At 40.0% G+C, this 13,810-nt stretch overlaps 1 protein-coding gene across 8 annotated transcripts in view; it reads left to right on the plus strand.

The window, feature by feature from the left end:
- LOC127363751 (rap guanine nucleotide exchange factor 6) overlaps positions 1-13,810 on the plus strand; it is a 147,997-nt gene that overhangs the window by 85,879 nt on the left and 48,308 nt on the right. For all 8 annotated transcript variants that reach the window (XM_051400602.1, XM_051400604.1, XM_051400598.1 and 5 more), the window contains 2 exons: positions 8,744-8,875; positions 13,354-13,534. In XM_051400602.1, the coding sequence (XP_051256562.1) occupies positions 8,744-8,875; positions 13,354-13,534 (313 nt within the window). The remainder of the gene's footprint in view (positions 1-8,743; positions 8,876-13,353; positions 13,535-13,810) is intronic.

Consider the following 13,810-nt stretch of genomic DNA (forward strand, 5'->3'; position numbering starts at 1 on the left):
TGTAGAAAGTACGGCTGGCAGGAGATGGAGGTAGCCTCACTGCGAGAGGCACAAAAAGTGTGTGTGTGTTTGTGAGAGAGAGATAGAGAGAGAGGGAGAGAATGCATGTGTTTGAGTTATTGTTTGTGTGTATGTGCATGCAGACTTCTCTGCTTGACAGTATTTGAGTCCTCATCTCCTCATGTGGTCTCCTGCTAACTCCACCCACCTCCCCCAACTCTCCTCACCTCTACCTCCTCTCTCTGTGTGTGTGTCTCTCTCTCTCTCTCTCTCTCTCTCTCTCTCTCTCTCTCTCTCTCTCTCTCTCTCTCTCTCCCTCACCCGCCCTCTCTCCTTCCCTTTCTCTGTGGCATGTCTGCCTTTGCAGTTGTCACCTCCAATTCCAACTTCAATTTATTACATTTCCCCTTTCCCCAGCTGGCACACACACACAAACGCGTGCACACATGAGAGAGAGAGAGAGAGAGAGAGAGCGCGAGAGAGAGAGAGCGAGAGAGAGAGAGCCACACTGCCATGGTGCCAGAGATATGGTAGTCTGGATTTAGGTAGAATTGGATTCTTAAGAGAATATTTGAGACTTTTTATCTTCATCTGTTCCCACCCTTTCACTTCATCCTCATTCCGCCCTTTGCTGTCAGTCCTATCTCTATTATACGTTTTTACCCACTTCCTGCTACCTTTGCTCTCTCTCTCTCTCTCTCTCTCTCTCTCTCTCTCTTCTTTCTCTCTCTCACACACACACGCACACACACAACCACACTCAATCCAGTCTCAATCATATGCTGCTCTCTGCTCCTCTCACTGTCTCCTCTTACAGTCTTTCCTTTTGACTCATTCTCTCTGTCTCTCCATCTTTCTCTCACTCAGTCATATTCTCCATCTATTTTCTCCCCATCTCCATCTGTCTCCCTGCACTGTATCTTAATCCAACCGCCTGTGGACTTGCCAGTAATAGAATGGAGCATTTCTGTGTGCTGCGACTATTCAATAAGCTCAGTGTTTTACTGAATGGAGCCAATAGATGCATGTTGTTCATAGGTAGTATACCCAATCTGTGTGTAGGTAGTTGTGCTTTCTTGTGTATTTCTTTTTGTATGTGTTGTTGTAAGTATGTCATGCAAAAATAAGTGTGTATTTGTGTGTGTATGTGCATGTATTTTCCACTGTGTATTGCTCATGAATGTGTGTGTTTCCAGACACCGTCCCCCTCTAAAGACATTAGACCAAGCCACCAGTGGCCTCGATTGATCAAAGCTCTCTGCAGCGCTACGAGGCTAAATCTGGAGCTTCAAAAAGTGTGTGTGTGTGTGTGTTCCGTCCCAGACAGCCTAGCCAATGTTCTCACCTGGCTAGTCTGATGAGGCTACTTGCAATCTTTTCACTCCTCCTTGCTGCCTTTGAAGCAGAATTGCATGTGGGAGCAGAAATGGAGGTTTGATCCAGTAGGGAGAAACATGCAGGAATGGAGAGCATCTACAAAAAATAGGCAAATAGGGTAGAAGTTGAAAGAAAGTAAGATCGCAGTAGCGACAGGGAAACTGGAGAGTGGAGGCTGTAATGAGGGAGTGAATCATTGGACACAGAGAAAGACAGGAGATCGAGTTAATAACCAAGAAAATCAAAGCGACGAGGTGAGGTCGGCCAGAAACAGACGATGCAGAGAGCAAAGAACTGAATAAACCAGCTGTAATCAGTTTCAGACATCAAGTTAAGTGTTATATCAAAGGAAAAACATCTCATTTGTGCCGTGAGACTATAGCTACGTTGTGTCTCTGAACTGTGTTGTGGTTTCTGGTGTAACAACCTGCTCTGATCTAACTCAACACTTGGTGACAGCTGTTATGAATGAAGACATATGTTAACAGCTAAGGTTTCCTTTTTTAATGTGTGATTATGTTATACATCCATAGTGGGAAGGCCTGTTATGGCATTTACCTGCTAAAGAACACCTTTTTTTCCTGTAGCTTTATATTTTCTCTTACACACTTCATCAAGATGATTATATTGGTCATGCCGATCTAGAAAATGGGGCTTGTGTCATTGTTGCAACATTTGTGAGTCACTTTGGCTATGACCTAGCTTAGGTTTAAAAGGGTGACACAAATATTAACTGGCATAGTTTAACATCCTCATTTTGATCCATTTCACTGCTGAGTGATGGTTGTGTTGCTTGGCTCATACCACTCAAGTCATACTGCTGACATCTACAGGCCAACCATGTTCATGTCAGATACCCCACCAGTGACCTCACTATCCATTACAATGCCTGTATTTCCTCAGCTGTGGGGTTATGAGTAGTGTATAGCTGCTACTTCCAGCTAAGCAACTTCCAAAACTGGACTTAAATGTTATTATTCCATAAACCTCCACAGCCTGTGCACATTTTCAGTCAGTACAAATGAGCTGGCAATTTTGTTGTAGGAAATATTCTTTTGGGTGGCAATTAATGATGCTTAAATTAATGTTGGTCAGTGCTAGCCCTTTGTGTGTCTTCAGCACCATCGTAATCCCTCACAGTTATAATTATATATTATTAAGTATTACGCAAGGGGATTATTTTGGTTGGTCGGTTGGTTGGTTTAAGGATAGTGTTTAACCAGGACATTTCAAATTGTCATGACATGTTGAAGGAAGATCTTTACTGGTGCAGCTCTTGCAGAAGCAGAGGCTCTCTTTCAAATGTGGCTTGGTATTTCTTTGGATTTGAGAACAAATAGACACTTTTCTGCTGTACATACTTTAGTGTCTATATACCTTGGCTAAAACAAAGATCTCCCAGTGATCACCAGCAATAGAGAAAAAAAAAAACTCATCTAGTGTCAAACTTAAATTGAGGTGTCGGAGCTATAGACTATCAAACTCGAAAAGAAAAGCAAATAGGTGCAAAAATCATCTGTATCTGCTTGGAGACACTGAACAATACCTCTTCCTCTATGATACTATCATTTTATTTTATCACTGCAAACAACATTGTCTTTAAATATTCATTGAGCTTTGTTTGTGTCATTGTTTGTTGAACCCACTTTAATTATCATCCTCATCAGGATTCATCAGCCTCATCGCATTTTCTTTTCTAATTACTTAGCTAAGCCATTTGTTCTCTTTATTATTCATCGTAATGTATTGTTCTCCCTCTTTTTTCTGTCCTTCTCTTTGTCTCATTTTGTGTGATGATTTATATGTCTTTGCCATGCTCCATTTCTTTTGATAAATGTTGTCTGAAGTCTCTGGTATGTCCTGCCGTCATATCTCTGCATCCTAACGATCAGAAAACTATTAGCTAATAATGAATGCAAAAATCAAGTAGCAGGACTGTTTCAAAGCTGATCAGATTCCGCTTTTACCACACCCCCCTCTCTATTTGCTTTTTAATAGTGTGGCCCCTTCTGGGAGTCTTAACCAACCAATTCCAGACTATTACGCTAGACAGACCAGACCTCATCCATTAACGTATTGAAGGTTTGCCAAAACATCTCTATATGCATTGACCTAAAATGTAGCAAAGATTATCCTAACACTAAACTGCCTTTGGGAAACCCAGTCTCTTGACTGTGTAGCCAAATTGCTAGTCTGGGCTTTATAGCCCATTTTATCACTGAGGAAATAGGGGGAACAGAGCACTCAGGCCCACAGCTAGTTAATCTCATTGTTAAAATTGGATGCAATAAGTGAAACAGAGTTGGATTTTATAGAAGAAGGAAAAAGAAGACATCACCCTAATACGTTTTTGGTTTGTTTTGCTTTCAGGCCCACAAAAAGACAAATGTAATCATAAAATTAGCTAAAATAATGCAGAGTGGCTTTTTGGACATCAGTTAAATGTGCTTTTCTCCATGACTGATGGAAAGGTTTAGGGAAGGATATGGTAAACAGCCATGAGCTATATGCCATTGTGTTAGCTTGTTGGTCTCGGACAATAAAAAAACATAAATGAGAAATCATTTTAAGTATATCCTTTTAGTAAAACTAGCTTTTATTACGATATAGTCTAATTTAATTTAGCTCTAACCACAAACTCTTACTCACTATAATGTCTTAGTCTGTGGTTGTATTATTACTGAATGAACAAATGCATCTACACACATAAACAGTGTTCTAAACATACGGTGATACTACAAAATGATTATCTGTAGAGATCTGTAACTTATGTCAAAGCATATTGCCCGACCCTACCCAGTTCTTTGTTCTCAACATTAGCCAATTATTCATTTATAAACTCAGCAAATTAGACAACTTGATGTTCTGACAGCTCCAGGCTTGTACCTTATGGATTTTCAGCCTCTTCGCTGCAGTATCTTCCTTGAATAAATTTTTTTCTCATCTTTATTATGATAGATGATGTGGTTAATTTCTCTGGAGTTAATCAGACAATGTGAGTGATTGTTGTTGTGAAAGCTTGGTCTGTTTGACTGCGACATAACATTCAGAGCCAGCTTGATCCTCCTATGATTGTGCCCGCTCATTGACATGATAGAATTGTACAGCTGAAGAAACCTTGCACATTTATATTTAATCTCCCAACTCTCATTCTTAATGCATGAGGAGAATGGGAGACCCCCTAAACCCCCCCACGCCCCCCACAACTCAGCCCGCTGGGAGAGGGAAAGAGGGGGATTAGAGCAGGATTAAGTCTGGTGTGAATGGGAGCCACGAGACCGCCACAATTATTCACTTCCCCCATCCCTCCATCGCCCGACCTCCCCCTTCCATCTATCTCTCTCATGTACACTCACACAAACACATGAACTCTCTGTCTGTCCTTGCCCTATTTAATTCCTCAGCACCTCCAAAACACACCCTTGTGAGGAACTTTGTCTCACATATCTAACCTTAATCTTATCTCTTAAGTCTTTTTCTTAGTTGGGAAATAAATCCAGCGAAGTAAGCATGAACTGAATGAATTGCACGATTAGATTAGGACTTGCTAAGAAAGAGGAATCAGAACCACAGACTGATTCAGATTTATTATTAAATGCAGCATGTGAATTTGTTGCCGGTGCCAATAAAATTACAGGGTTGTTTTAGACTTACTCATCGTGAAACAAGAAAGCCAAGTAGAACCAGATTAATGTATTAAACTGCCAATTTGATCTGCCAATTATCTGCCTGTATTAGTTAGACACACATTTATAGGACAAGGTGTTGAAAAATGTGGAAAACAATTTAAATTTAATGCAGAAAAAAGTTCTTGACATAATTGCCATCAGTACTCATAGTTAATGCTTAACAGCCTGCGAGTAAGCAGACTAGCATGTCACAACTGGCGGGTTGAATCTAATCTGAATATTAACAGACTGTTAATGGACCACTAATTTACGAGCGACTCTCCTGGTTGTTTGGCAACAGGTTCAGGTGAAACAATAGTCCTATACATAATACCCAATTTACCCGTTTAACACTTCGGATTTTGTACGGATTAAACGTAGGAAATATAGCGTATTAGTGAGCTTCAGAGGTGCTGGTAATTTTAACAAAAATGGTCACTTTGAAACGGAAATTTCAAACTTGCAGCCAATGGAAATGTTGCTGCTGGATTTCCAAAGTTCTTGTTTCACCAACTTTTCTCAGACTTTGATGAGCTTGATGAGATAAAGGTCTCGCTGTTCAATCACCTGCCATGTTTGAGTCCTGATCGACTCAGCAGTTTGACACATTAACTTCTGTCTCAATGTATGTGGATTTGGGTAAATGTATTAAATGGATGAAGGGTGGGAGCTTCATCATCGCTACCTTATAACCGCTCCATCACACAGAAATCAATAAGTATTTACCTGTAATGAAATGAGCAATTACTCTCTGTCCCCCCCACTCGCTGTTTCTGTCACAACACAACAAACTAGTAGCAAGGAGTGTTGGTCAGCCTTAAGCATCGGGGATGAGAGTAGAGAATTATACTTGTTTATATGTGTGATTTAGTCAATAACACCAACAGTCTAGGATTAGGTGTTGCCTGCAGTTCAATAAGTGAAACACACAGTGCATTACCCTGCCGTACCTAATGTGGAAATGGATTGCACTTAAATACTCTTTCAATCACACTAAAACTAATGTCAGAGACCGGTGAGTAAGTATGCATGTGTGAATGTTACAGTGTTACACATTTAAGTGTTGCTAATAGGCACTATTATCATTGCAATATGTGAGTGACAGAGGGACCCAGAATATATTAATAATTTAGTGATACACTACATTAATATAGGAGTATGTGAGATGGAGAAATAAGGCAGCAGATGCATTAATTGTTTACAGTTTATACATGCTAAACTTTAGTTTTACAGGGAAGCATTTTCAGATTGTGTGTGTGTACTGTATGCGAGCACGTGTCCATACTTTTCGCACAAATAAAAAAAAAAAATAATAATAATAATAAAGGCAAAGAGTGTGCCAAATAAAGGCAACAGGCAAATGACACTAATAATAACAACAATACAGGTACATTTAGGCACACAATCATCCATAAAATTCATGAAAACGACGATGATATCGGAAAGAAAAACATATTCAGTCATATAGTCTACTTTAAATATTTGTTTCTGTTTGATTTTCTAATACTGTTTAGTACATTAAGAAGCCCTGTACATACATGTTTGTTTTTTGGTTAGTCTTGGATCTAGGCATATCTAATTGCCATCTATCTAGAAGGATAGAGTGAGTGATGTAGGGCACACTAAAGTCCCTAATGTTGTGTAAATCTGGCCTACATAAATTCTTTAAATTGAGTGTTCCCTTTTAAAATGCCGCACATTAAGAACAAGCTATTGAACTTCTTAAACTCCACCCCTCAATACTATGTATCCCTGTGGGTTTGGGGAGGCGGGGGTGGGGAGGTTAAGTGCTTCTGGGGTCGTACAGTACAACCAACCTATTAGGAGAGAGTACTGAGGGGGCAGCACCCCCAGACTCAACGTCTTTAATATTACATGTTGGCACCATGGTTCTTCGTAGCCGCAGCCAGCTTCCAATCTTCAGTTTGATCTGCTGTGGCTTTGCATGTTGGTGTGAGCGTTTAAGTGAGTGTTTATGTGTGTGTTCGGACGGCCAGCGCTGTCCGGCGATGGAGGAGGTTTGCTGTAGGTTTGCTCGTTGTCGCAGGAGGACTTCTTCTCTCACCCTGACACTGCCCAGATCCAAACTGGTAAGACTTGAGAATAAGAGGTTAGGTTTTGAGGGGGCACCGAGTACATTTGTCCACCTGCCCAGGAAATACAAATGTAGCTACCTCGCTTTATAATCCCATTTTTAACTTCCTCAATCAGTGTCTAAATACTGTTTGCAGTGGCAACCTTTGTAGAAATACCTCTTTTTGTTATTCTTTCATCTTCATCTAAGATTGGGGGGAAGAAGTATTATAGAGTGGAATCTCTCCAACCTTATGTTAATGAATTCTGGAGTAAAACCTGGACTTGGCCTTTGGTTAAGCTGCTTGTACAAACTGGATAAAGTTTCCTCATTATGTCAGCTGTTTAGAGATGGAGTATGTGTCCAGCCTTGCGGGGCTTCTGAATCTTTCAACTTTGCATCTCTGAATCAATCAGTTTATCAATTGGGGATGGAAAGGTTCCTTTACTGTAACTTGGTGCAATGCTTCATATTGAACTTGTAAAATGTAAATTGAAGACTTCTAACTAGGATTAACAGAAACAGTCACTTCATAATAGTCTCTCTAAAACTAAAACATTCAAACCCTGTCTCACTCTCCCTCTGTTTATATAGTTTTTCAACTCACTTAAAGCTTAAGCAACAGGCTTAATGGTTAAACTTTGTAAGTAGTTAACATTACAAAAATGAGGGTAATATGTGGGTTTGTTGGTGCTTGCGGTGATTCTATGTTTAAGGCATGCTGTGAAGTTGTGTGACAGTAGTTTAAAGGCTACACGTTGATCTGGTGAACCGTTTTATGTCTCTGTGACGGTTTTTGTCAGTTGGAGTTTACAAGTTGTCCTCATGTGAAAATACCCAACCCCCACACGGGTTTTTCAGAAGTCAGTCAGTTGGTTGCTTGACTGACAACTGTGTGTCATTCTGAATCTGAGGGGTTTCTTTGAGAACGAGCTTGTAGCAACTCAGATTTTGGAGCGTACAATCTTTGGAAAAGGTGATCAAATAGAAACAAATGCATTTTGTTTGTTTCGATGCTCATACTTTTCCTTGCGCAAATTGTCTTCTTATCCTGAAGTAAAGTGCGTTTGTGTTAATTTTGTTAATATATACCAACAACAACATATAAGCTGTCTGCATAAAAGAGAGCCAACCATGTCATTCTAATAAGAATTCACAGATTTATAGTTTTGTTAAGGTCACTCAAAATATAAAACCAGCCTCCCACCTCCAACCCCGCTCTGTCCATCAGAAATCATATCAACCTCCTTGGATCATAATTTACAGCCGTCTGAAGGGTCTTCAGCTCCATCCTCTTCATGTTAATTATGTTGGAGTAGAGCATGTCAGACAGTGCCAAACCAGCTTTGGCTTTCAGACTGATGAAACTTGTGTGTGTGTGTGTGTGTGTCTGTGTCTGTGTCTGTGTCTGTGTCTGTGTCTGTGTGTGTGTGTGTGTGTGTGTGTGTGTGTGTGTCTGTGTCTGTGTCTGTGTCTGTGTGTGCCCGTGCGTGTGTTTGCCCGTGCGTGTGTGCGCCCGTGCGTGTGTGTGTATTTGTAAGCTTGCATGTTTGCCTCTGTTGAACTCATATCCTCTCTGTTTTTTCTCCGCTGTCTCTCCACCACTTCCTGTCTGTCTCAAAAGCTTCCTGCTGACCTCAATAAGATGCACCTAACAGACCACGCCCATCAGCAGGTGATGCACATGCCTCCCAGCCAATCAGGATGCAGCATCGCCAGTGACTCGGGAAGTAGCAGCCTATCAGATATTTACCAGGTGGGTACCGCAAATCTTTTTTTTTTTTTTTCCAATTTTTTAAAAATGACAAACTTTTTTTTCACAAATGTTTGGGGTTTTATACAAATGAGGGACAACATTAAGATCATGATACATTGATGATCTCCTGAAGCTGCAGTTCTACTATCCCAGTTTGTACATTTTTCATTTGAAGTTTATTGAAAAACATCAAAATATAGAGAATCCAGATGTAAATGCTTCATCATTTTGTTCAACTACCTCTTTAATTTAGGTTTTGGAAGATCTATATAGTTTTTCTCTTACCTACCACCATTATTACATTACATACAAAAAATAATGAAGATTGTGCGTAGACCTTTCACCGTCACACTATGATAACATCTGGTCTGTAGCAAAAGTGTTTTACTGAGTGTGGGTTCTCCCCAGCTTGATTTGCTCCAATTCTGTCTGTCTACCTGTAGCATATCCATTCTCTACCCTCCCTCCTTGTAACCCTCAGTATCTCACTAATTATTGTGCATCACTTATGTGTCCTGGTGATCCGTCACCTTCTTAAACTTCCTGCTGGGGACGAAAGGTCACATGCAGGAAATTAACCTAACAGTTCAAGCTCTGTCTATCGTGTGCCACAGGTATAGAAGCTGTCACATCATCAGTGTAGTTGGGTTTCTAACAATCATTTTGCAAGTATTCCTTTGGTATGCTTCCATAGGTAGTATGCAGTGAAGAGAGTATGACATCCAGTGTACATCAGTTAAGCACATGATGTCGTACATGATGTTCAATTTAGATTTCCCTAAACAGGAATGTCCTTGAGCATGGGACCTAATCTCAATATTGTAATTTAAAAGTATTATGTCAGACCAGGAGGTCTTTATATTTTATTCTCTACTCTTGTATCAGAGTGTGCTTTGAAATTAAACTCCTCTCTTTACTGTAGGCTATTTAAACGGCAATAATCCATAAAAGGGTACATGATAGGGTTGTCATCTCATCATTTTAATCCCTCTGATCTCCTAATCTCCCCTCTTTACACAGAAAGTCGTGATAAATCCAAGAACCTTTCGACATTACCTTTCAGCCTTGACCCTTCCTCACAGGGTGCTGCAGCATTTCAGTTTGCTGCTCCTCTTCACAACTACATGCCGTATTCTTCATACATGTTTGTGTATGTGGCTAGGGAGGGGTTCCATTTGACACCATCTTGCTAGCATTGTTAGCATTCATCAGTGGAACTGGTAAGGTCCGTTAGCTACAAACTAATCAGCTATTTACAAGTTAATGAGCTGGTATGATCAATGGGCACTGCTGGCCACAAAACTAATGAGCAGGTCCATTTTAGAGAGGAATGTTAACAGTGCTAATATAAAAAGTGCCCGTATAAAGTTTTTTATTTTATTCACATTTTAGCAAATAAAGGGTGAGAAATACAGTACCTTCATTCACCTATAGCCACCATGTCAAACTAATTTGGCGGCCTAAATCTGTATTAAAAATGCATGTAATCGGATTATGTTGTCCATTTAACATGGTTTTCCCCCAACAAAACTTTGAACAAAGGAAAAAATAGGAGAAAGTAATATGGAACAGACTTAAAGAGGGTGATGCACAACTGAGTTATTAGGGAATATTTACTAAATTTCCAGAAAATGACCATCATGGCTGCCCTAGTTATCTCGAGCGTACTAGTGCAAGAACTATGGAATTCATTTGTTATTGTCAGCAGACTTTCACAAAGTCACCTGTTCTCAATAGAGAACAGACAAAAGTGACATAATTCACATATTTTAACTTCCTTATATGTCACAAGCTGTCCTCTCTCCTCAGCCTGTCTGCGAAGCGCTTGCAGATTGATGTAAGTCAAGTCAACCCAGGTCCGACGTTTAACACCTGAGATCTGATCTCTGCATTCTCAGATTAGATATTAATCACACGGATCTGATCCTATCAGCTCATCGCTGACCCAGCTCTGTGTTTGTTTACAGCTGTCTTAAAGCAGTGACCCTCCAGTCAGCTGTGGTCCTCAGCTGTCAATGCAACAGACTGTTTATGTTATGGCTTGAGAATTGCTCGAAAATGAGTGTAAGCAGTCCCCCCACCACCACTCTCTTTTATACCTTGACCTAATCCACAGTCATTCACTTGACTCCTTCTTTTCTGCCTCTTCCTGTTCTTCTCATATTTCTCCACTATGCCCTTTCCCTTCTTAACATCCCTCTGCTCTCAGTCACCTTTTATTCTTCTATTATTCTATATCCCTCTCACGTCATCCTATTCTTTCCTCTGCTTTTACTTTCTTTCTCTTGGCTATATCCTGAAATTCTGGTGCATTCCTCTTTCTTTTTTGTCTCTTTCCTGTGTCCGTTATTATGACACAGCACTGTAAAATGTGGGGGTTCTTGGGCAGATCTGATATCCCTCATCTCTAGAAAATGTCCTCCTGGCTCAAACACGTTCTGGTACCAGGGGACTTGGACTGAAAGAGCACATCTAGCATTCTGAATGAATTTGGCCTCTCAAAAGCACTGAAAGATATGTCAATGGCAGAGCGTGAAAAGTTATTGTCAGGATTGCACCACTGTTCTTTGCTACTAAATTAATGCCTCAATTTTCCAACAAAGTTTAAATTTAAGGCCAGACATAATTATTAATAATAAGCTCCATATTTAATTCCTCCATTATAAAAAGCACCACTGTATTTTGGGCCTTTGTCTTGTTCTGCTGGCCTGAGAAATAAAACAAAACAAAAGTCCTCCAGGAATCAATAATTGAGAGGTGAAGCAAAATGTAAAAAATATTTTTACACTGCAGATCAATGTGCAGGACAAGCTGCTGTTGAGATATTTGATTTGAGTGTCTGCTGTGCTACTTAATAAATATGGAGTATTTATCCCTGCATGACATTTCCCTATGAGATGCTTTTTGTTCTGCAGTTCCCGACAGAATAGGATGTGCATCTTGCGCCACAAAGTCCAATTCATTAAATCATTACATGTCGTCCTGTCTCATTTATTATTGGTGTCAAAGAAAATAAAGTCAGGATTAACATTGCATTTGGGATTTGGGATTTTTTTTTCACTCTTGCTTGTCTCTTCTCATCTATTAGTCTAAATTAAATGTATCTGGTGTAGAACAGGGCAGTGCTGAGCAGCTGGTGTGTTTTAAAAAAGTCCTCTAAATAGCTTGTCCAACCTAATTTATGAAAACAAGAGTGGACCTGTGCCTGAACTTGGGATGGACTGTTAGCTTAATCCCCTTGCCTCAGAGAAACCTATAAAACGCTTTGGCCAGGTACCAAATCTCTATAGAACCCGAGAGCTCGATTGCATTGTTGTTTAGGGAGTCCATCTTGTATAGGGCAGAAAATTAACTTTTTCCCACCAGCTTCATCCGTTAAAATCAGTCAAATCTACTCCACTCCTCTAAACTGATGACTACCAAAATGCAAGTTTATTGGTGCCTTGGAGATAATGTCGGCCTTAATTTAGACTTGAACTCATTTTATTCCATGATGACCACATCTGGACATTCTTACACATAAAAAACAATATAATCATATAATCACATTGATCTCCAGTCAAATATATAGTACAGTAGTAGTCTTGAAAACGCATAACACCAGTCCTCCTTATCAGCATACCATTTTACAAAAAATAATAATTTCTAAAAGCACAGACAGAAACAGTTTTCCCAATTTTTCTATACAATTCCCTTTGTCTTTAGGCCCACCTGCAGGAGCTAACAGATGGCCTGCAGTGCTGCCACTACCACTAGAGAGCTCCTATTTTCACCTCTAGGTTGATGGTTCAATTCCCACCTGACCTGAAAGCCCCTATGCCCCTTTAGAACCATACTCTGCCAACCAATCTGTCTGCCCCACCCTGGGAAAATATGGTGGAATATAAATTATTACTGCTGGATTTAAATATTTGGCTGTTTGCCTCTGTTTTTCAGTTTGGGACTTGGCGTCAGGGTGTTAACTCAGGGTCGCAGGTACAGCTGCTCATTCCAAGGTTATTCTTCATGTTTTGTGTGGATGAAACAGACTGAAAGTAAAGTGGAAATGGAATGGCGTTGTGAAGTTAGGGGGAGTATTTCTTCCAGTAGAGTTACTTACTCTACTGGTAGACATATATAATTGTAGTGAATACACTTAAACCTCATTTTAACATGCTTTAAATCATGTCACAGTATTGTGCAGCCTGAAACTGAATACCACTTTCTTAAACTGATGCACTATTTCAAGGCCTGCAATGGTCATTGTACACGTCACTGCTCCAATACTCATTTCTAGGTCACATTACTACTTGAACGGAGTAATTGAAGCTTCAGTCAGGCTTTTTGAGTCAAGCAAGTTTAATCCTAAAGCAAATTAAACCCATTTTAAAATGATTGTCCTGAAAATCCATGAAAGTTTTTTTCATATTTAACACATAAAAAGCTGATTTTCTCAAGTTGAGTTACTATGAAAGAATTCTCTACTCTCTTTGCTCCAGGCCACAGAAAGCGAACTGGGAGATGTGGACCTGTCTGGACTTCCAGAGGCTGCAGTGGACAGTGAGGAAGAGGAGGAAGAAGATGAGGACCTGGAGAGAGCTTCAGATACTCTTCTGGGCCGAGACCTGGTCCGAGAGTGTCTGGAAAAAGACCCAGCTGATCGCAACGACGATGACATTGGTCAGTGTTTTCTATCTAATGTGTCTTAATGTTCGCTTTAAATAGTATTTAGAATTTAATAAAATTGCTTGAGAATTTTATTTCTTGCTTGTGTATAATTACCTAGTTAGTGGCACACTTAATTCAATAAAATGTATTTAATTGTAATGAAACGAGGCACTGAAACCATCACCCTTGAGGACTGCCAGTTGCTATTTTTAGACTTCATGTACACATCCCTCAGAGACACCATCTATCATTCAATAAGCACAGGGGGGCTACACAAATGCCTCTCTC

Source organism: Dicentrarchus labrax, unplaced genomic scaffold (genome assembly GCF_905237075.1).
Source record: "Dicentrarchus labrax unplaced genomic scaffold, dlabrax2021, whole genome shotgun sequence".
Lineage (NCBI taxonomy): Eukaryota > Metazoa > Chordata > Actinopteri > Moronidae > Dicentrarchus > Dicentrarchus labrax.